The sequence below is a fragment of the Schistocerca piceifrons genome, chromosome 8 (genome assembly GCF_021461385.2).
Source record: "Schistocerca piceifrons isolate TAMUIC-IGC-003096 chromosome 8, iqSchPice1.1, whole genome shotgun sequence".
Classification (NCBI taxonomy): Eukaryota; Metazoa; Arthropoda; class Insecta; order Orthoptera; family Acrididae; genus Schistocerca; species Schistocerca piceifrons.
In genome coordinates, this window is record NC_060145.1 from 298,635,978 (window position 1) to 298,660,589 (window position 24,612).

The 24,612-nt window shown below is 45.6% G+C and overlaps 1 protein-coding gene across 1 annotated transcript in view; it reads left to right on the plus strand.

Moving 5' to 3' along the window:
* LOC124711804 (collagen alpha-1(III) chain-like) overlaps positions 1-24,612 on the plus strand; it is a 62,764-nt gene that overhangs the window by 23,379 nt on the left and 14,773 nt on the right. Inside the window, exons 5-8 of the mRNA XM_047242026.1 lie at positions 13,848-15,904; positions 16,129-16,351; positions 18,726-18,905; positions 20,928-21,731. Of these exons, the coding sequence (XP_047097982.1) occupies positions 13,848-15,904; positions 16,129-16,351; positions 18,726-18,905; positions 20,928-21,731 (3,264 nt within the window). The remainder of the gene's footprint in view (positions 1-13,847; positions 15,905-16,128; positions 16,352-18,725; positions 18,906-20,927; positions 21,732-24,612) is intronic.

Below are 24,612 nucleotides of genomic sequence, written 5' to 3' on the forward strand. Positions count from 1 at the left end.
GGCTTCCTCATATTTCTTCGTATTACCTTTTTGCAAGGACGTGTTGTTGAATCATCAGTTCACAGGCCATATCCACCAATACAGTAACTGCTTATGGCTATAAGTGATCAACGTTGCAGTTTTTCCTGGAGTGTCTACAAGCGGTTGGAGGCGACTGCAACTCCCAGAGTACTAACCCGGTAGAAGGTGTGTGAGACCACCTCGATCATCGTTTTCTACATGACTATCTGTACTCGATCTGTTGTGCCGTGTATTAGGCTTTCTTCCAGTTCCTTTTATAGATGTGGCGTGGGAAGATGAGTGTTTATACGAGACTGTCGGAGTTATTATTTGCATGGATTTATCTGCACGGTCAGATGGCTGAAGAATATTTTCTCTTCCGAAAGATTTCTTGAAGTTTTCTGGGTAGGTTCTAGTGCCGATGTGTGGTGCATTTGTTACAATGTCTGCCAGTCATACTTTCTAACATTTCTGTTACCCTCCCTCGCCAGTCAAACAAGCTTGTGACTATTTACACAGGCCTTTTTTGATGATGATGATGTTTGGTTTGTGGGGCGCCCAACTGCGCGGTCATCAGCGCCCATACCAAGTCCCAAGATTTTCACAATCCAATTTTTTACACAGCCACTGTCACGAATGATGATGATGATGATATGATGAAGACAACACAAACACCCAGTCGCCGGGCAGAGAAAATCCCCAACCCGGCCGGGAATCGCACCCAGGACACCGTGAGTCCTTGTTTGTATACTCTCAATGTCCACACAGGAATCCATACGCTTGAGGAGCATTCAACTACAGGCATTTCAAATGTTTGGTGTGCAATAACTGTTTTAGACTCACGGCAATTTCGCAGCATTTCGTCAGTGACTCAAAGCTAGCTGTTTGCTTTAACTACAGCTGAGCGTACGTGGTCTCTACAGTTCATACCGGGTGGTTATAATTAAAGTGCAGCTATTCACGGAGGTCCAGTGTGGACTGTAACTATCCACCGAAACTTGGTAGATATGATAATGCGTTAACGTGCAACCGATGGAAAAAATTAGCCAATTGTGGCCACCAGTTGCACATCGGGCACTATATAGCATCTTGTCGACGTCTCCATTGCTCCTATTGAACAAATAGTATAAGTGGCAGTTAATAATAATATCAATATTATGCCTTTCTCACTAATTTAACCTTTTCTTCCCACGTCCCGATCTAATGCCCTACATATGGAAGAATTTCTATACGTCTTTCTCGCATTCACAGCGCCAGATTTGCAGCTAGTAGCCAAAATTTGGACAATTTTTTTTTCCAGCGTAAATCCGTTCCGCGTTGACACATTAGAGTATCTACCAAGATTCACTGTCATGCGATAATTACAGCCCACACTACACCTCTGTGAGTGGCTTCACTCTAATTGTAACCACCAGGTGTAATAATAAATATTCCAATTGTAGTTGGTTTGCTGTTGGCTTCCTTCGACTGTTAAGAAGTGTCAAATGTGTTCCCGTGTCAGGTGGATGACCGTGATGAGAGCATACGCAGCCTAGTGTTGAGTTTTTGTTGGTATGGATGAATGGAAGGGAGAGGATGAAACCCCGTGCCAGCACATAGTCTACTCCTGTGGAAGGAAACTAGGGGCGTCACCGAACCTAACGTCCACATCCGACAGGAGGATCACCCTCAAGAGTGTCACATGCCCTCACTTGATGAGACACTGCAGAGAGGTTTGCAGTTTAATTCAGGACATTGGCGCAAATACTGGTGATTCGAAACTTTACCACCTCTCCTCCACTTCATCGAAATGAAAATTTCATTCAGTAGCAGAATTCGAACCGTCTTATCTCCAAGATACAGGCATGCATTAGTGACCGTTAATTTGTTTTTCTTTTATCTCATTTTGTTCGTTATTGTTCGTTGCATTTGTTCGGGGTGGACGTCTCCTGACGCCCTTTGAAGTTCAGTGTTTATCCATTCACTCAGTTTTTTTGTTACGTAGGGCAGCTAACCCTCTAACCGAATACCCTGAGCTACCGTGCTAACGCGACTTGGGCTACGGAAGCGGATTCTACTGCCCACATCTGCTCACTATATTTGTATGACATGACAGAGTGTAGCTGTGACTAATTAATCCTGTAATCAAATACGAGGGCTGGAACTTAAATAGTGGCAACTATTTATTCGCAACCGGGACAAAAGAGTTACATGTTTGCACCTGTTACTGTCCTTCAAAGTAGTCAACAGCGTTGTGTAGAACCCGTTGCCAGCGATGTGGAAGGCGTAGTATACCGCTATCAGAGCCTGTTCTGTTGATGGCACGAATGGAGCGGTCTGCAGCCTGTCGAATCTCTTGAACAGTTCTGAAGCGAATGCCACGAAGTGGTTGCTTCATCTCTGGAATGAAATCAAGGTCACAGGGACTTAAGTCCGGGGAGTATGGTGGGTGGTACAGTACTTCCCAGTCCCATCGACGGACCAGAGAAGCCACAGCTTGCGCTGTATGTGCCCGGGCATTGTCGTGCAAAATGACGGGTGGGTTGCGCAGAAAATGTCGCCGCTTCTTTCGCAAAGCTGGTCGCAGGTGATGCTCCAAAAACGAACAGTAGTACTGTGCATTGACGGTCTGCCGTGGAGGAACGTAATGCATTAGGATAACACCATCACAGTCGTACACGAGAATCACCATAACTTTAGACCGCTCGATTCGCACCATCCTGGCAAAGGGTTCTACACAACGCTGGTGACTACTTTGAACGGTAGTAACAGGTGAAAACTTGTAACACTATTTAAGTTCCAACCCACGTAATACTCCGCTTTAAAGCTCGACTTTACATGTCTCGACATTAAGAGATATTTGGAAGTTTTTGCACCAAGCTGAAATGGCTTTTCGAAATTTAACTGGATATTACGAAAATTTTTCCTGCGCGGATTCTGTGAAAAGTATAACGCTGCATCTATCTCTACCCACTAAGTCAGTAATGTATGCCAGACATATGGTGAACAGTAATGGTGCTGCTATACTTCCCCGCGTCACATCAGATTTTAATTCAAAATCTACAGATGAGCCTCCATCCAGCATAGCGCGCTATGTCCTGTCCGCCAAAACATTTTCGGTCCAGTACCAGATGTTCTCAGATATTCCATAGCAACGTGGTAGTTGCGAGAACTTCTGTCACCCATTCAACAGGCGTGATAGCACTGCAGACATCCGTGGCTCAAGATATTCGTGAAGACTTATCGGTATCTAAGACCAGCTAGCCTAGCTGTCGTTCAACAACACAAGCACAGTAAGTCGTCAGGGTATTTGGCAAGTCTTCTACGATGTTCAACGTGCAAAGCTGCGTGAGAATATAAAACCGCCAGGAAAGAAGGAAAACGAGACGACAGAAGATGGGAGCCGCTAGGTGAGTGGGAGGTGGGCGCCGCAGGAGTTGCCTCTGCGGTTGCTGGTCTTGGGCGTGTCGTGTGTGCAGAGGACAGGTCATCCTCTCGCAGACACATCCGGTTCGCCTACGCCGGCAGAGCTTCGCGCGAGCTCTGATGGCCCAACATAAAAACCGGATTGCCTCAAGAGCGCGGCGCCCCGCTCTGGGAAGATCCGCGTGCAAGGACGCCTCCCGCGACCCCACACCGGGCCAAGCGTGACGTCACCGCCGCCGTCGGGCTATTAGCGCCCCACGTAACAGCCTGACCGGTACCCGGTGCCCACACAGTCAACATCCGCGCCGCGACATCGACGCTATCCGCACCCATCCACAAACACCTCCATTCGTCTGCCGAATACGCATTTGGCCTAGCGTACTGTAAAGTGCATGCAGCACTGCTTGCGTCCTCGTGTCTTTATTTAGTGATACACAGACCATGAAGTTCTGTCATCTTTTCAAAAACTCATAAGTTGGAAACAATTAGAGATAGGGAATCGTGCAGGTGACGCCTGTATATAAGAAGGGTAGAAGGACGGATCCTCAAAATTACAGACCAATATCCTTAACATCGGTTTGTTGCAGGATTCTCGAACATATTCTCAGTTCGAATATAATGAATTTCCTTGAGACAGAGAAGTTGCTGTCCATGCATCAGCACGGCTTTAGAAAGCATCGCTCCTGCGAAACGCAACTAGCCCTTTTTTCACATGATGTCTTGCGAACCATGGATGAAGGGTATCAGACGGATGCCATATTCCTTGACCCCCGGAAAGCGTTTGACTCGGTGCCCCACTGCAGACTCCTAACTAAGGTACGTGCATATGGGATTGGTTCCCAAATATGTGAGTGGCTCGAAGACTTCTTAAGTAATAGAACCCAGTACGTTGTCCTCGATGGTGAGTGTTCATCGGAGGTGAGGGTATCATCTGGAGTGCCCCCAGGGAAGTGTGGTAGGTCCGCTGTTGTTTTCTATCTACATAAATGATCTTTTGGATAGGGTGGATAGCAATGTGCGGCTGTTTACTGATGATGCTGTGGTGTACGGGAAGGTGTCGTCGTTGAGTGACTATAGGAGGATACAAGATGACTTGGACAGGATTTCTGATTGGTGTAAAGAATGGCAGCTAACTCTAAATATAGATAAATGTAAATTAATGCAGATGAATAAAAAAAAGAAACCCGTAATGTTTGAATACTCCATTAGTAGTGTAGCGCATGACACAGTCACGTCGATTAAATATTTGGGGTAACATTGCAGAGCGATATGAAATGGGACAAGCATGTAATGGCAGTTGTGGGGAAGGCGGATAGTCGTCTTCGGTTCATTGGTAGAATTTTGGGAAGATGTGGTTCATCTGTAAAGGAGACCGCTTATAAAACACTAATACGACCTATTCTTGAGTGCTGCTCGAGCGTTTGGGATCCCTATCAGGTCGGATTGAGGGAGGACATAGAAGCAATTCAAGGGCGGCCTGCTAGATTTGTTACTGGTAGGTTTTATAATCACGCGAGTGTTACGGAAATGCTTCAGGAACTAGGGTGGGAGTCTCTGGAGGAAAGGAGGCGTTCTTTTAGTGAATCGCTACTGAGGAAATTTAGAGAACCAGCATTTGAGGCTTACTGCAGTACAATTTTACTGCCGCCAACTTATATTTCGCGGAAAGACCACGAAGATAAGAGAGATTAGGCCTCGTACAGAGGCATATAGGCAGTCATTTTTCCCTCGTTCTGTTTGGGAGTGGAACAGGAAGAGAAGATGCTAGTTGTGGTACGAGGTACCCTGCGCCACGCACCGTATGGTGGTTTGCGGAGTATGTATGTAGATGTAGATCGTGGTTTGCTGTAAAATATTTAGCAGCTCCCATAGTCTTTTTTTTCCGTTAGGCCAGAATTTCAGTATGCGCCCCATTCGACACTTCTCGAACATCAAGGCGATATTCGAATTCTGCCCTTGTACAGATCAGTATCAACAGCTCTGATTGCTTCACTGATTCGTTTACGTATGATAACAATGCCGTTGACTCGCGATGTCTACATACAATACTTAATGTAGCCTCACGAAAAGAAGTCTAATGGTATGACATCAGAAGAGCTTGGGGGCCATACGATGGGACTGTCACGACACAGCATGTCTCTTTCAAATTTTTGAACCACTTTATAATGCTTGTTTATGTCAGTGCTGCCCTCCCATACTAAAAATGGTTCAAATGGCTCTAGGGGACTTAACATCTGAGGTCATCAGTCATCTAGAACTCAGAACTACTTAAACCTAACTAACCTAAGGACATCACACACATCCATGCCCGAGGCAGGATTCAAACCTGCGACCGTAGCAGTCAAGCGGTTCTGGACTGAAGCGCCTAGAACCGCTCGGCCACCGCGACCGGACCTCCCAAACTAGTGTCGATACTTCTTCACTACCATCATCACAAATTTGGATTCTGCACACTATATGAAACATTGCGCATGCCCCTGGTCTGTCGTTATTTTGTTGCACTCCATATCAAATGTGCAACAAAAGGACAAAGGAAAAACACTTTGAGAGCTTTTACATGATTCACAACAGAATCACGATTCCCTATCACTAATAGTTCCCAAGATAAGACTGTTCGTAGTGATAATAGGCATTTTGGAGAACCTATACTACGTTCCTGACCACACCCGCTTTCTTCATGTAGCATACAATGAGGTAAAAAAGTCATGGGAAATCAGCTACTATTGTGTCGGACCTCGTTTTGCTAGGCGTAGTGAAGCAGCTCTTTGTGACATGGATTAGCAAGTCGTTGCAAGTCCCCTGCAGAAATACTGAGCTATGTTGCCTTATAGCTGTCCAGAATCGCGAAATTATTGCGGTGCTGGATTTTGTGCACGAACTAACCTCTAGATTGTGTCCCATTAACGTTCAGTGGGATTCATGTAGAGCGATGTGGGTGGTCGAACCATTGGCTCCAATTGTCCAGAATTTTCTTCAGACAACTGCGGCCTTGTGACATTGTGTTTTCGTCCACAAAATTTCCACTGTCTTTTGCTGCGAATAGTCTCGAAGTAGCCAAACGTATCAATTTACAGTCAATGATCGGTTCAGTTGGACCAGAGGACCCAGTCCATTCCGTGTAAACATAGTCCACCGCCAGCTTGCACAGTGCCTTCTTGACAACTTGGGTCCATGCCTTCGTGGGGTCTGCGCTACACTAGTATCCAACCATCGGCTCTTACCAAGTGAAATCGGGACGTCACCTAAGAGTATGTAGTGTGTGCTAGCTGCAACGTACTGTCAGCGCTCCGCAACCGCACTGCACAGTCTTTTGCGGAAAATTAGTTAGAAATCTTCAACTGAAAATGTTAATATTTTTAGGATAATGTACGCATGACTATTCATCGCTGGAAATGACAGAGAATTTGCATCAAATTTCGTGTATGTTAGTGCGCTTAAAGAACACAGTCGTTGTAACTCTCCTTTATTCAAGTACGTTCTGCGTGTTTTATTTACATGTCCTGTTCTATTCTTGTCTGCTGTGTGTTATTAGGAGCTTGTGCATAGTACTGTTGACATATAGTATTTACTATACGTTGTTAACAACTTCTTCTTTGTCTTGTGTGCAACCATGGGGTCGCCATGTCTTGTCAATTTTGATAATATTAGTGGCCAAATGCAATTCCTCACGCTACCACTTCCTCCAAGGCGGAATGTGTACCACATTTGTCAGCGACAAGAGTAAATCTCACGTGCAAGTATGGAAATGTTTTCTGAATGTTCGCGTAGGGCGTATTTGTGTCGGGACGTGGGCATGACTACGGCATTGACCTAGTGGGATAGGAAAACCACCTGAAAACCACATCCAGGCTGGCCGACACACCGGCTCTTGTCGCTAATCAACAGGCTGGATTCCATCCGGAGCCGGCGAGCCTCCCCGTGTGCCAGAAGCGGACGTTTTAACGCTCTCATCTATCCTAGTGGCGTCTACATTGTTAACAACGCTCGCTTAAAAATCGTTCGTTGATATATTCTCATTCCAAGCGACGTGGACCTCAAAGTGAAACAGTGATGATCATGTTAGACAGTTTTCCGCCTCTTTCAGCAATCTGAAGTACGAACGACGTGTCTTTACAGTACGTTTATCTACTGCATTTGAGCGCATTTCTGTGAAGTTTCTGTAATTTAATGTTCAACACGTTCAGATACGCCATTATGCTTATCGTCCCTCATCGAATGTCAGGCCTAAGCGTCCACCACAAAGTACAGCGTAGATCACATCAGGTTGCTCCCAAATGAGTGTCTTAATGTTTTACTGTATTGCGTAATCCTTTGGAACGTGTCGAAAAATTTGGTACTGGATGTGTTTCGTTATAAACTTGTAATACAACGAAATTTATTTTGTAATGTAAGCTGTAAGAGTTTACAAGCGATTTCGAGACAGTCTGCTCAAGCCAACGCTTCCAATGGGAGGCAACTTACAGTTCTACTTGTCGGTAAACCCTTGAGCTTCTCAACTAATAAAAACAAGAACACACTGGTCACTTGGTCACTGTCAGTGCATGGATAGGCTACATAAGTAATAATCCAAAACTTTAATTTCAGTTGTATGATTATCTTATCATTCATTAAAGGCAGGCTTGTGTTTAAATCAGTGAAACAAAATTTTATTAGACGTTATCTTCACATTTTATATGGAAGTAAAATAATGTGCTTAAAGAATATGAGTAGATATGGCTGAGTACTGGCCACACAGTTCATAAGTACTACGCGTGAGTTCCTATCCGTCCTGTTCCTGACTGCTACTTCTATGCATCATATTTAACATGTTCATTCTCCATTTTAGCTAGTCTCTCGTTATCGTAGTGCTAGTGCTGCCTGAGTACGCTACACAGACCGACTAAAATAGTTAAATTACCTTCGGAGGTCTGTAGAGGATTTAATGATAACTGTTCACAGTGCATCAGAGTGGCGGAGGGGAAGTCGAGACGAACAATTTGATCCAGGACACTTGTGGTCTACTAAGCCGGGAAACAACCTAAAACTGGACTACAAAAGCAACCTAAGTTACAGCGCATGGGTGCCACGTGAGCTGTTGAATATTCTCACTACATCATCACTTTTCGTTAACGTTAGTAAATTGACCTTTCCTGTGAACGTTAGTGAAAGAAAAATGACTTTTGAACACGTTATGCAAAGACGAATTACGTTTAGAATTCGATCTAAACTTAACCCTTACAGACGTAGTAAGAAAAAAAAAAGATTTAAGCGCTAGTTTTACGCTGTTAAAATTTACAAAATCGTGAGATAAAATATTCACAAACGTCAGTTATACAATTTGTAAGGGTACAGCTAAGATGGTGGCGTTAGAGGGCGTGAGGAAACTAAAAATATGTGTCGGCCCGCATGAGCTGTAGGTCAGGTAGATTTTGAAGGACAATTTTAGGTTGTCTCCTGGCGTGGTAGACCACATTGTTCGTGTCGAGTTCTTCGACACCACTGTGCTGTTCTGTTAACAGTTGCCGTCTACACTCTGTGTAGTCTACTCGTGACTGCTGGTAGTCAGTTTTTTCCTGTCGGACGGCGGTCGCTGGACAGCTATGTGGCAGGCAAGCATGCATTAGACTTGCTCGCTGACAATACACAGGAGCCGAAACTGGCCAATATCAAATACAAATAGCACTCACTGCGTTGGGCGGAATGATGTCCTTTCGTACATTTTATACGGGTGTGGTAACTAACAGAAGGAAGTACTCGAACTACTCATTTCAGGATCCTCTAGCGTGCAAAAAATTTCCACTGTATAGGGTTGGGATACCCTATACATGGTGCATTTTGGACTTGCGTTAAGGTAGAAATTGCTATGACATTATTGGTGGAGTGATTTGATTTCAGTATTCAGCTGATGTAATTTAGCGGTTATGGAAATTTAAATTAGGATACCTGAAGGGGTATTTCAACTCAGTCCTTCTGCAACATGAGTCTAGTGACCATTTCGACATCTCGCTCTGCAGAGTGCTGAAAGAAGGCTCTTTACCCTACTGAAGTCGGGTCTGCTTCCGCCCATTCGCTCGTGGTTTTTGCAGAGCCTCGCTAGCTTTCACCAGGGACTTTCTTGCGGCTTGAGTATTGTGCTGCTGCCTGCACGTGGTCGACGACCCGGCAGTACTATATCTGAAGCCTGCAGCGGACAGAAGGTGCAGCTTTTTCTGCGGGACACGTTTCTTCTCCCGCCGCAGTTTCGCGACAACGCCGCGCCCCTCAGCTGACCGCACGGGACGGCGGTTTTCTTGCCACAGCGACGTGTGCCGGCCGCTTCCGCCTGAGGGCCTCGCGGTCGGATGACTCGCAGGCACCTCCGTGACGTCACGTGCGTCCGGCCTGGCCTTCCGAGGCGCCGCCACCACAATGCGGCCGTAACCTTCAACGCACCGAACACGAGACTTCGTTTCCAATTTTAGCTTTTTACATTGTGCACCCGAGGTAGTGACCATCTACGAGGTGCGACAATAAAGTAGTGAGACTGATGTGAAAAAAAAAAAAATGTTGCTTACCGTTTTAGTCAAGTTTAGACCTGTCTCCTTCAAAGTAGTTCTCTTCTGATTGCACACACTTTTTCCAGCGCTTCTGCCATTGATGGTAACATTTCTGGAACTCATATTCTGTAATATCGTCCAAGACCCTCGTCACAGATTTTTGGACATCTTGTGTTAGTTGAAAATGCGGTCCCTTGACCGCCGTTTTGACTTTTGGAAAAAGAAAAAACTCGCACGGAGCGATATGTGGTAAATAAGGTGGCTGTGGTAGTACTGAAATTTGTTTTGAGGTTAAAAATTTATGTACTGACAGAGCAGTATGGGATGGAACATTACCGTGATGCAGAATCCAATTATTACTAGACGAACTGTTTCTCGATTGATGTTCATCTGCAATCATTTTCACGGATAATCTTCGATCAGACTGTACGAGTTCACGCACCCTGGACAAGTTGGCATTCGTCCGTGAGGTTGATGGTCGTCCACTGCGGTCTTCATCTTCAACATTCGTTCTGCCTTCGCTAAACAGTTTATGCCAACGAAAAACTTGAGCTCCTGACATAACCTCCTATCCAAAAGCCTTCTGAAGCTTACCGTAAGTTGTCGTCGCGTTTTCACCCAATTTCACACAAAAAGAAATGGCATACCGTTGCGCAATATTATGCGGTTCCATTTTCGTGACGAGAGACAGAAACACGTGTTAACTTATTACAGCACAACTCACAGCTGAGCAGTTGCATCGATGTGCCGCTTGGATTAGAAGCAGGTTATAGACCAAGGTCAAAGATATTGTGCATACGCAAGCCTGCAGGGTTGCCACATCTTGAAAAAAAAAATCAGTCTCATTACTTTATTGTCGCACCTCGTATGCAGTGATATTTATTTATGGTACAGCAAACAATTAAAGAATGTTCACACACAATTAGGCGTATTCACTAACATCTTCTCATTATCTGGCTGGCTCTTTTTAGATCATCAGTCAGAAGTACTTCAGCAAGGAAGGTAAAGGTAAGATGTAGTTGCGCGTCGGGCCCGAACGCTCGCTGTGTCGTCCTCGCCAATGGCGCCTTCGGAGGGGTCTCAAGTCAACACACCACTATCCCAGTCGTTGAGAAGTTTCTTGACCTCAGAACCGCTACTAATCGGTCGAGTAGCTCTTCCGTTGACCTCGAGAGACTGAATCCCACCAGGAAAAACACTGGTAGCACCGGAAATCGAACCCAGGTCCCCGCAGTGCAGACAGTCACGCTGACCAGTCAATTATGGGGGTGGACAATATGCAAAATAGCATTCATAAATTGAAGTCATTTGGATGAATTGTTCTCTTTAGAGGTGAGCAATGAGCTACGTATACTCGGTTCAAACTCGTTAGCAAGTCCTGTGACGCTGTATCGGACTCGCTGTCTCTGCGTGCCCATGGACTCGTGAGTCTCTGTCGCTGTCCACTCATAACCTGAGTTACGGGCGCAGATGGACTTCACTCACTCAGAAAAGAGAGCGAGTACACTGGTTCGCAAGTATAGTAGCGGACTCGCGACATTTCCGCTACATACGCAACCGTTCTGAAAAAAATTCCGCCATTAAACTGGAAATTACTATTCACTTATTTTATACCATCATTATTTCGGCTTTGCAGCCATCCTCAAGTGCAGGTTGAAATGTTACAAAATGTCCGACCTGTCTAAATGACAGAAGCAAGTTGTATGTCAAAACAACGACTCATTGGTTAGCAGTCAATGTTGATCTGTTTGTACATAAATTTATGTAGGTAAAACTGTTTCGAGTACTACTGTAAAATATATTTTAATATTTAATACCTATACAGAGAAGTCGAACAACTACGTTGACATATGCGCTCTTTCGAGGCGTTACCGAGTCTAAGACGACAGTGCCAGAAAACATGTCATGAGGACAAAGTGCAATCTCTCAGTGGTGATTAGCCCGTAAACACCAGTTGCCACGACCAAATGAATACAGAAATAACGCGCTTTTTGTGGTAGAAATACAACAGTGACGTTGCTCTGTGCCCAGTTTTCCCTTAACGCAGCACATACGTTTTCTCAATCTCGACGGGGAGCAATCGAGAATACAACCATTTTGTTGCCATTGGACGAAATTTGTATGGTTTTCGTCTGAAGCGTGCACTACAGCGTGAAACTTATTCGAGGAATCCCTCCTCTAATGGGACACATTTGCAGTCGAGTACTTCGCATCAATTACTTTCCGTCTTATACCCTCCATAGTCTTCCTAAACACAGCTACTTTACAGGTCGTCCGATCTGGACAATCGGTCATTTCACCTTGTCTGTGCTACTTTGCAGCAGCAAGATCTTGTACTCATCTTTCGCACTACCTATAATTCGCGACTAGCCTTACACTCCTGCATGCTTCAGTAAGACGCAACGAGTTGACGAGTCTGAAGCGATCGCAGCGCCACAGTTCTCATCCTCGTCAGACTCGTGGAACTACAGCGGGAACGAAGGAAGCACTGATGTAACAGCGCCGCCTAGATTTGTGAAGTATGCAACCCGAACAGTAGACTCATACTGCGATCTCTAAACCTTGTCTATGTTTAAAATCGTCAACTCGCATCGCTCTGTACCGTAAAGTAACACTTTCTCCGTCCATCTGCCTTCTCTGGCAGCGGCTGACATCTAGTACAACCAGTAAACCTCGACCCAGGGGTCTTTAAAGAATCGAACTCCGTTGTATAAAACTTCATAGCTGCCGAACTGTACATCGCACAGTGATATAATTTTGCAGCTACGTTTAGTGGTATGTGCGGATACTATCTGCAAAATCTGTTGCGAATAGAGTCTGTACTAAAGAAGTGATGCCTGATGCTGCAGTCCTACTGCATAAACAGCGAAAATAGTAAGCTATAATTTTTTTTCGTTTCATTATTTTGTTGTTTGGAGGACGGGGATGGGGGTGAGGAGGGGAGGCTGTCGGCGAGTAGAAGTTTCGTCAAGATTTGAAATCATGTGTAAAACCTGTTGGAAGTCGCTAAGAGCTCTTATTCTCAACTACTGCAAGAATATAACTGCGTAATTTGCGCTCTATGAGTTACACTGGCACACATAGATACTAACAGTAATACTTAGCGCAGATTGAAGTTGCCGTTTCTAATGATTGCCGGTCGAGGTCTCTGTAGCAATGAACACTGGTAAAAGGTAACTGAAAACACTGATCGTAAACGTAATTGGAAAAGGCGTGTTGAGATTGTAGTACATGCATGTTAAACATATACCCTTGTAAAATAGGATGGTTCTTACCAAAATAACGACGTTGTTCTCCTTTTTGTAAGTTAATATCCATCCCAAGTTTGCGTCTTCATTCATGTAAAAATATAGTCTTGCCTGAAACCAGATGAAACTTGTTGAAACATCCTATGTAATAGGAAATTATATCTGGAAATATACTGTTCCTATGTTACAGGTATAAATATGTAAAGTTATGTTTTCCACTCTCCCGCGTCTACTAGATAATAAACCAATAGTAATTCGTTGTGTCTTTGAGAAATACAACCAGTACTGATTACAATGCAACACAAAATGTTTGAAAATCTAAATTCACAGTTAATTCTTCTGGACTCTTATTTCCGTTCCTTGCCTTGATATTAAACCTAAATATAACAGTGGTTAAACACTGGACTCGCATTCGGAAGGACGACGGTTCAATCCCGCGTCCGGCCATCCTGATTTCGGTTTTCCGTGATTTCCCTATATCGCTCCAGGCAAATGCCGGGATGGTTCCTTTGAAAGGGCACGGCCGACTTCCTTCCCCGCCCTTCCCTAATCCGATGAGACCGATGACCTCGCTGTCCGGTCTCCGTCCCCAAACCAAACCAACCAACCAACCAAATATAACACTGCCTATCCCTTAATAATTCCGTACGTGTCCTGCACAAATATTCTGTTGTTGCAGATCCGTGACTGTAACGCCGCAACAGAAGTCTGCTGCCAGCTCCAGACGGAAGTATCAGGCGCAGGCACTGGTGGCACCTTCGTTGTAACAACGCCGCGACCTGGAGTTACGGCGACAACACCGGGCCTTGTTCACATACCGCCATCCACTCCCGGCGGCCTCGTCCACATTACACCTTCTCCTTTCCCTTCAGGTTCCACAGCCGTCCCAGAACATGGTCTGGTACACATTGCGCCTGGCCAGTACGGACCAATAAGCCCAGGCACTGGACATCCAGGTCAACCTGGTAAACCTGGCACCCCTGGAACTCCTGGACAACCTGGGCAGCCTGGTCTTCCTGGACACATTGGTTACCAGCCTGGGCAGCCAGGACAGCCTGGACAACCAGGAAAACCTGGGCTACCAGGTCAGCCTGGGCAACCTGGATACCCTGGTCAGCCAGGACAGCCTGGTCAGCCTGGGACGCATGGACAACCAGGACAACCTGGCCAGCCTGGATACCCAGCACAACCTGGACAGCCAGGATACCCTGGACAGCCTGGACAACCTGGGCAGCCAGGATACCCTGCACAACCTGGACAGCCAGGATACCCTGGACAACCTGGACAACCTGGAAAACCAGGGTACCCTGGACAACCTGGACAGCCTGGGCAGCCAGGATACCCTGCACAACCTGGACAACCAGGATACCCTGGGCAACCTGGACAACCTGGTCAACCTGGACAACCTGGACAACCTGGAAAACCAGGATACCCTGGACAAGCTGGACAACCAGGATACCCTGGTCAACCTGGACAGCCTGGACAACCTGGACAACCAGGATACCCTGCACAACCTGGACAGCCAGGATACCCTGGACAACCTGGGCAACCTGGAAAACCAGGATACCCTGCACAGCCTGGGCAGCCAGGATACCCTGGACAGCCTGGACAACCTGGTAAACCAGGATACCCTGGACAGCCTGGACAACCTGGACAACCAGGATACCCTGCACAACCTGGACAGCCAGGATACCCTGGACAGCCTGGACAACCTGGGCAGCCAGGATACCCTGCACAACCTGGACAGCCAGGATACCCTGGACAACCTGGAAAACCAGGGTACCCTGGACAACCTGGACAGCCTGGGCAGCCAGGATACCCTGCACAACCTGGACAACCAGGATACCCTGGGCAACCTGGACAACCTGGGCAACCTGGACAACCTGGAAAACCAGGATACCCTGGACAACCTGGACAACCAGGATACCCTGGTCAACCTGGACAGCCTGGACAACCTGGACAACCAGGATACCCTGCACAACCTGGACAGCCAGGATACCCTGGTCAACCTGGACAGCCTGGGCAACCTGGAAAACCAGGATACCCTGGACAGCCTGGACAACCTGGACAGCCAGGATACCCTGGTCAACCTGGACAGCCTGGGCAACCTGGAAAACCAGGATACCCTGGACAGCCCGGACAACCTGGACAGCCAGGATACCCTGCACAACCTGGACAGCCAGGATATCCTGGACAACCTGGGCAACCTGGACAGCCAGGCCAAACTGGCCACTCTGGATACTATCCAGGGCAGCCTGGAAAGCCTGGGCAACCTGGGACCCCTGGCCAGCCAGGTCTGCCTGGACAACCTGGATTACCTGGGACACCAGGGCAACCTGGGCAACCTGGACAGCCTGGCCAACCTGGCCACTCTGGATACTACCCAGGACAGCCTGGAAAGCCTGGACAACCTGGAACACCTGGCCAGCCTGGGCTTCCTGGACAGCCTGGACAACCTGGACAGCCTGGGAAACCTGGTCAGCCAGGCTACACCCCTGGTAAACCAGGCAGTGTGACCCCTGGAGGAATCCCCACTGGGCGTCCTGGACAACCTGTTGGAGTAGCTCCTGGCCAGCCTGGCTACATCCCTGGCCAGCCAGGCCAGTTTGGATTCATCACTGGCCCCACTGCCCAGCCGTCACAGCCCACCTATGTGTATGGTCAGCAGCCACAGCAACCTGGACAGGTTCTCGTCCCCGTCAGACCAACAGGGACCATAAACCGTCCCACTACCGGGTAAGTGATTTATGTTTTGACACAAGATGATGTAACAAGGAATAAGCTATTTTTAAAACATTTATAAAGGGCTTGAATCAGTACTAAATACGGAACTGAGTTTTGCGAAGAGTATCATTATTGCAATAAGAAGCAAAACTTTCATTCTTACTGAATTCAGTTAAGTCACCTCAGTAATACTGAACTAGCTGCGTGACACGTAATGACAGATAAAATTTTTGTAGGTCTGGCTACTATGGAGTGCCCATCGGTGGGTCCATCTACGACACAGTGACGCCCGCAGGTGCCCAGAAGCCGTATACTGGTCCACTGAACACCACGCCGCACCCAGGCTGCGCTGCCGCCCTCAAGTGCGTCTCCATCAGCTACTGCACTGCTGAAGGCGTCATGTCCAACACACCAGTCGTACTCACTCGCGACCAGGAGGAGAATCGTGTACCACTTACGGTAAGCCGGCCGGAGTGGCCTAGCGGTTCCACGCGCTACAGTCTGGAACCGCGCCTCCGCTACAGTCGCAGGTTAGAATCCTGCCTCGGGCACGGATGTGTGTGATGTCCTTAGATTAGTTATGTTTAGGTAGTTCTAAGTTCTAGGGGACTGATGACTTCAGTAGTTAAGCCCCATAGAGCTCAGAGCCATTTTTGAACTTACGGTAACACCTTGCTTCCATCTTTTGTCTCTACTTCAGCATCATCGTCATACTCTCCTTCCCCTACCCTCCACAGTTCTTCACCCACGTTTGACGTGCAAAGAAACAGGAATATTCATAGAGCACAAGTATGATTTCAACCTGTTTCTTTTCTATCCTGTCTCGATAGAAGGCCGAATTTTCTGTTTTTACTGGCAAGTTGATTTTATTAATATTTAGATTAGATCATATAGATTATTAATATGTAGATTACAGAAGAAAGTAATTGGTACACTGGACCAAAAATTAGTCCTCCCAAAGAGACAGCACGCTAACGCTTTGTAACACCACATCTACCCTTGAGGATGGTCTCATTCGGCACGGAAGAGCATCCACAAGTTTCTTCAGGTTGCCCCTCATTGGTAATTACATCCCATAGAGCTAACAAATTGTGGCGATGTTGAATGGAACGTTTCGTCCGCTGCTCCAGTTACTCCCTGATACCTTGTATGGGGTCGGATGATTTACTCCGTCAGTAGATGTGCGAAAATGTCTGAGTACTTATACAGGGTGTTACAAAAAGGTACGACCAAACTTACAGGAACCATTCCTCACACATAAATAAAGAAAAGATGTTATGTGGACATGTGTCCGGAAACGCATAATTTCCATGTTAGAGCTAATTTTAGTTTCGTCAGTATGTACTGTACTTCATCGATTCACCGCCATGATTTCATACGGGATACTCTACCTGTGCTGCTAGAACATGTGCCTTTACAAGTACGACACAACATGTGGTTCATGCACGATGGAGCTCCTGCACATATCAGTCGAAGTGTTCGTACGCTTCTCAACAACCGATTCGGTGACCTTTGGATTGGTAGAGGCGGACCAATTCCATGGCCTCCACGCTCTCCTGACCTCAACCCTCTTGACTTTCATTTATGGGGGCATTTGAAAGCTCTTGTCTACGCAACCCCGGTACCAAATGTAGAGACTCTTCGTGCTCGTATTGTGGACGGCTGTGGTACAATACGCCATTCTCCAGGGCTGTATCATCGCATCAGGGATTCCAGGCGACGGGGGGGTGGATGCATGTATCCTCGCTAACGGAGGACATTTTGTACATTTCCTGTAACAAAGTGTTTGAAGTCACGCTGGTACTTTCTGTTGCTGTGTTTCCATTCCATGATTAATGTGATTTGAAGAGAAGTAATAAAATGAGCTCTAACATGGAAAGTAAGCGTTTCCGGACACATGTCCATACAACATATTTTCTTTCTTTGTGTGTGAGGTATGTTTCCAGAAAGTTTGGCAGTACCTTTTTGTAATACCCTGTAGAACCAGCAACATATGCGTAAGGCACTGTAAACACGGCTATTTTCATATAGGAAGACAGGATTTTCAACAGTCCATTCATCATGGAGATGTAGACGAAAGGGCAACACTGGTCACAGAGAATGTGAAACAAACACTCTAGTTGATTTTTCACGGTTACGTGAAAGAGTGGGCACAAAAATGATAAAGCTAGCTCAAAAGTTCCATACACCGCGAGTTAAACACCTCATTTGGTAGTCGATGCATTTGGAAAGAGGCTATCTGACGTCTAGACGGACAACACTACTCAGCTCCGGTCAGCTACTGACATGTGTTGTTTAGTCACTTAAAACGAGCAGCTGCGTGTGCTGCTGCTGCCATTTGCTTGAGTCCATATTTCCATAGCATATACTTCTGCTCGTAATGATCGTTCAGAAACTGGAGGTTATGATACTGTATTTACTGACAACAAGAATTCCTTTATGATCACGTCGTATTACATTGCTGCGACTAGTACTGAATTCTTTTGAACGTGTTGGAATCTCTACTTTGACAGGGCAACAAACCGGGCAGCTTCAATCACGGCATCGTCATGGACACGTCCAAACAGTACAGCTCCTTTCTGCCATTCTGTCACATCTCTAGTCAACCCACCTTACTTCGCTGAATCGATACAATCGATTGGCCAGTACACTCCACTTTACTGCCACGACTTGCGCCAGTGGTGGAAGGTCGTATGATCGAGTCGTACCTGTTCTACACTATTTGACGCGTTCCAAATTGTCCTATGTGCTGTTGTGAAGGAATGACGAGTATTTTGCCTCATCAGCTTGCTTTTCATCTATCCTGATGGCACTGTGTTTGCACTCCACGCAGGATTGCCAGGATCCAGACACGGGCATCATCGGCAAGTGCTGCCGCGACCCCAACTATAAGGACCCCTGGCCTGGCGGTATGATGATGAAGACTCCCCAGCCGGACGAGTGCGCGCCGCTCGGGGCCACCTGCCAGCCCAGTTACCAGTGTGGGGCATCCGCACGAGTGCAGCCCGTCAAGGTACGTAGCCAAAACACGATGCAACTTACTAACTAGTTGCAACAATGCCAGTATTCTTACCGACTTGAGCTATCCCTCACAATCGCATCCCACAGTTTCATTTCCGCCTGTACCCATCTCCTACTTTCCAGACAATTACGGAAGCTCTCCTGGATAGCTCAGCCGGTACTGATAAAACATAAAATAATGCACCAAATTTTCTAGTAACAGACACAGGTAAAACCTCGCAAGATTAAACAGTTCAAGTATCTAGGAGAGATAATCCAAGATAACAGGTTAATAAACAAGTCATAGATGAAATGATACAGAAGATGGAAAGAGGGGATGAAAAAACGAGAAATATTTACAATAACAAGTGTATTTCAAGAAATTAAGGAACAGAATATTGCAATACAACAGTAGAAACAGAATGCCTCAAAATAATCGACTGCTTACAAATGAATTACAGATCAGGTTGTAAGTAGGCTGCTTAGGTTTTTATGTTGGTAACGCCACGTAGCGCTCTGTATGAAAATCACTGACTGTGCTGTGTGCAGTCTGTGGCTGGTTTGCATTGTTGGAATATTTACTATTGTAGTGTTGGGCTGTCGGATGTGAACACTGCGTAGCGTTGCGCAGTTGGAGGTAAGCCGCCAACAGTGTTGGATGTGGGGAGAGAGATGGCGGAGTTTTGAGAGCAGATGATCTGGACGTGTGTCCATCAGAGACAGAAAATTTGCAAGACTGGATGTCATGAACTGATATATATATATATATATATATATATATATATATATATATATATATATATATATATATAATGCCTTTTGAACACTATTAAGGTAAATACATTGTTTGGTCTCTATCAAAATCTTTCATTTGCTAAGTATGCATATCAGTAGTTAGTGCCTTCAGTAGTTTCAATCTTTTATTTAGCTGGCAGTAGTGGCGCTCGCTGTATTGCAGTAGTTCGAGTAACGAATATTTTTGTGAGGTAAGTGATTTGTGAAAGGTATAGGTTAATGTTAGTCGGGGCCGTTCTTTTGTAGGGATTATTGGAAGTCAGATTGCGTTGCGCTTAAAATATTGTGTGTCAGTTTAGTGTTGATCAGAATACGTAAAGAGCGAAATGTCTGAGTACGTTCAGTTCTGCTCAGCTGCTTGAAAATCAAATAACGTAAGGCGTTTATCAGCACAGTAATTGATAAATTTTTCTAAGGGGAAGTTTCAAAGTGAACTAAAATTACTTGAAAGATGAATAATGAGAAATATTATAATCCAATAAGACGCACTCGAGCCCAGAAATTAAGAAGCGATGTCACAACAAATAAAAAAAATCAGAAACAACAAGGAAAAGTTGTCTGATTCCAATAGGTAAGAAAAGACCTGAGTGTCGACCTAAAGGAAGGTGGATAGGTGACATTAGAAAACGTGCAAGAGCAACATAGATCGTGTGGCTAACCACAGCACACGAAAAACTCTAAATGAGATTTCGCACTGATGTCTTTCGATGATAGTGACCAAACGAAGAGAATATTTTGTATATAGCTGACAAGTGATTACAGTCAGCGAGATTGGAACACCATGTTAGACTACAAGAAAAGTCATAGTCGTTTGACATTACAGACTGAGAGGGGAAAGGCTTCTACAGTTCTTCCATTGGTTTTTGATTATTGCGTCAAATATACTCTTCAGAAATCACAAAGAGAGAAGGTACATTTGGCAGGGAGTGGAAGGTATGGAAAAATATCTACTGGAGTAAGTCATGGTTAGATAAGATTCAAGATCAAAACGTTTCCTACGAGGGAAACCTGAAACCTTAATCAGATATCTTGGGAATAAATTGCATATCAAGCACAGTAAGTCAACAGTTGTTATGTTCCGAAGTAGTTCAGATTTCTTGCTTTTCTGAGATGAATGAATGTAAATAATGTCCATAAAGATAAGATATTTTTTGTGTGCTATGCAAGTTGTAAAGTAGTTGGCACACAAATGGCACTCCATGTTCACTTTGCTGTGATGTACGCTCTTTGTTTATTTCAGAACTGCAGAGTCGGCCTCGATGGATCGTCTGGCGTGTGTTGTCGGTTCCAGCCTAGTTCGGGCAACCCCTTCCTTCCTGGTGGTGTGTTCACTGGCAGTACCAAGAAGCCAGAATATGGGTACGGACCATCGTCTCCATCTCCTGGCAAGCCACTAAAGACTCCAGGCCCCAACGTAATTGTCCCTGGAGGTACCACTGCCGTTGGATTTCCAGTCACAACGACGCATTCTCCATTTGGACAGCCAGGTTTCTCCACAACACCCTCCCCAGGTTCCTACAGACCTGGCTATACCGTTACTTACCAGCCAGGGGCTTCCTCCACTCCAGGTGTGTACCAGCCTTCTGGTACTGCTGTCTACCCTGGTAGCTCGACCCCTGGTGTGTATCAGCCAGGCTACTCCACTCCAGGAGTGTACCAACCATCATCTACACCATCACCATTCCAGCCATCTGGCACACCTGGATATTCAAGTGGCACTACGCTGTCGCCTTACCAGCCATCATCTCAACCTGGCTACAGTACAACTCCAGCACCCTTTCAGCCTGCAGGTGGCACCAGGTTCCCCTCAGGTTCGAGACCCGGGGTATTCCCATCAGGCTCTACGCCAGGTGGCACTGTGTACCCTGGATCGACCCCATCATCGTACCAGCCAGGTGGCGTGACTGGTTATCCTACAGGTACCTATGTACCAGGCAGCCAGGGAACACTGCCTGGTTTCCAAGGCCGCCAACCATCTGGTACCAGCCTCGTAGTAGCCTACAGCAAGATCAGCCCACCTACCTGCGGCATTGGCACCAAACAGGTAATACATTAACACACTGTCATCCAATTGAGCTTAACACTAGTTGATAGCAGTGAATGTTGATTATCAGTAAAACGATCAATGGCGTAAATTAAATTGACAAACCACTAATGAAAAGTTGGTCTTAGTTCTTCGTTTCTGAAATAGACGGAAGGGGAGGGCATAGGGGGAGTTACCCGATTTCCAATCCAATGGAAAGTCACAGAGGCAAAATATGATAGAAGGTAACTATTAGAGGAACAAGTTTGCAGTAAGAACGACTAAGAAAGAGATGACTGTAACTGAAATGGGAACAGGCTGCATAACATGTGTTACGTGTGATGGGATCCTAAGATGTATAAATAAATTAATCAGCCTGTGGCTACAGTAGTTTTCTCAGTAATGCTAATCGCACATCGGGACATAGCAGGGGTGTCATGTGATCAGATGGTGTACATAACCAGACTGCAGACTTTCGAAGAACAAACACAAGTGACAAATGCAAAATTTGCGGCATACAAGAGTACGAACACGGATCTCCTGCTTATTGCGCTTAAACAGTCTGCTCGGTCTATGTGTCTACATCGACTAAAACTTTCACTGTAGTACCTCATCAAACTTTTTCAGTAATTTGTTGTATGTATTGTAACCTCCATGTTACCGCATGATGTTTGTCCTCTACTGTTCGCCCGAGTAGCATGGACGTAATTCCTTGACGTCTTAACATATTTCCTACTATTTTATCCGTGTCCCACGTACTGTATGGGGCAGGGAAATGAAAACGAGACAGATGGAAAAAAGCAAATAAATTGTTTATTATTTCAAAAATAGTCGCCCGCCCACATGTTGCCAAATTCGTTTCGACTACGGTGCATAAGTGTCCTGGGAAGCCCTTGCACATGCTCTGTACAGTCATGATCTCTCCAAATGTTATTTGCACATTTTTTGGAACCCTGAAGATAGACATTCGTGGTCGTCGATTTGCTACGGACGAAGACGCGCACGCCTGGGTGCAATCATGTTCCGTGATACAACCACAAACATTTTTCATTAAATCATTGACCGTCATGTTTCACATTGGGATAAATGTATTAATAGCTATGGCGATTACTTTTTAAACAATAAGCAGTTTATTTACTTTCACCATCTGTCTCGTTTTCCTCGCTACTTCACGGAAAGCCTCCTTCTTTCTTCGCTCAGCAGCCTAATTTCACCACCCTTCTATATCACCACATATCAAACGGTTCTATTCTCAACTTTTCCGGTTTTGCCACAGTCCATGATTCACTTCCATAGAATACTGTGCCCCAAACTTATTTTGGCAGAAATTTCTTCCCCACATTCAGGTTTATGTTTAATGCTAGTAGCCTTCGTTTCCCAGTGCTAGTCTGCTTCATACGTTCTCCTAGCTTCCTGTTTTCAAGACAGCATAATTTCGTCACTTGGTCTACAACGTAATCCCCAATTTTGATGCTAATCTCATTTCTGCTCCTGCTTGACATTATCTTTCTTTTGATTCTCAATCCGCTTTCTATGCTCGGTAGATTGTTCATTCAATTCAACAGATATCGCAATTCCATCTCACTTTCGCAGAAGATGGCAAATGTCATGAATTAATCTTATCGTTGACATCCCTTCACCTTGAATTTATATTCCACTTTCGAAACTTTCCTTCATTTGCTTCATTGGTTCTTCGATATGCAGACTGGACAGTAAAATACAAGCACTACCTGACCTTCTTACTCCGAGCATTTCAATCCTGGTCTTCTATTCTCATTGCTCCCTCTTGGTTCTTGTATTTATCCGTGTTTCCATATAATGGAGGATTCCTAGCATTTTGCTCCACTTTACAATACCAAACCATTTTTTTAGGTCAACAGATCCCAATAAAGCGTCTTAATTCTTCTTAAATCTTGCTTCCTTTAACAAGGATTACCCCTTTATTACTTGCAAACACTAAAATCAGATGTTCTCGCACTAGGAATAACGCCTACAAAGGTATGGATACGATGTAGAACCGTAGCTTTCCAGCCACTGTAATGCACACTCTGAACCCGAACTCTACCAACACACTTTTCAGGTCGTTCAGAGATATTTTAGGAGGATTTTGGTGTGAGATGGCCATAGTCTCCAATGGCCCGTTATAGAGTAATTTCAGTTCATTTGATTTCTTATGTCCATTTGTACGGTATCTTCAAAGTTATTACACTAAAAATATTTCCACAACAGTGCAGATGTCGACTGTGCGTGCTGTGTGTATTGTTTGCAAACAAATTTGCCCCAGAATGAAATTTTCACTCTGCAGCGGAGTGTACGGTGATATGAAACTTCCTGGGAGATTAAAACTGTGTGCCGGACCGAGACTTGAACTCCGGACCTTTGCCTTTCGCGGGCAAGTGCCCTGCCAACCAAACTACCCGAGCACAACTCATGACCCGTCCGCGCAACTTTAATTCCGCCAGTACCTCGTCTCCTACCTTCCAAACGTCACAGAAACTCTCCTGCGAACCTTGCAGCACTAGCTTTCCTGGATGAAAAGATATTGCGGGGACATGGATTTGCCACAGCCTGGGGGATGTTTCCAGAGTCAAATTTTCAGTCTGAAGCGGATTTTGCGCAGATACGAAACTTCCTGGCAGCTTAAAACTGAGTGCCGAACTGTGACTCGAACTTGGGACCTTTGTCTTTCGCGGGAAAGTGTTCTACCGAGCAGAAGAGCCTCTGTGAAGTTTAGAAGGGAGGAAACGGGGTACTGGCGGAATTAAAGCTGTGGGGAGGAGTCGGGAGTCGTACTTGCCCGCAAAGTTCCCCAGTTCGAGTCTCGGTGCAACACACTGTTTTAATCTGCCAGGAAGTCCCAAACTTACCCCATTCGCTCGCAGTACTTAATGATAGCAATCGT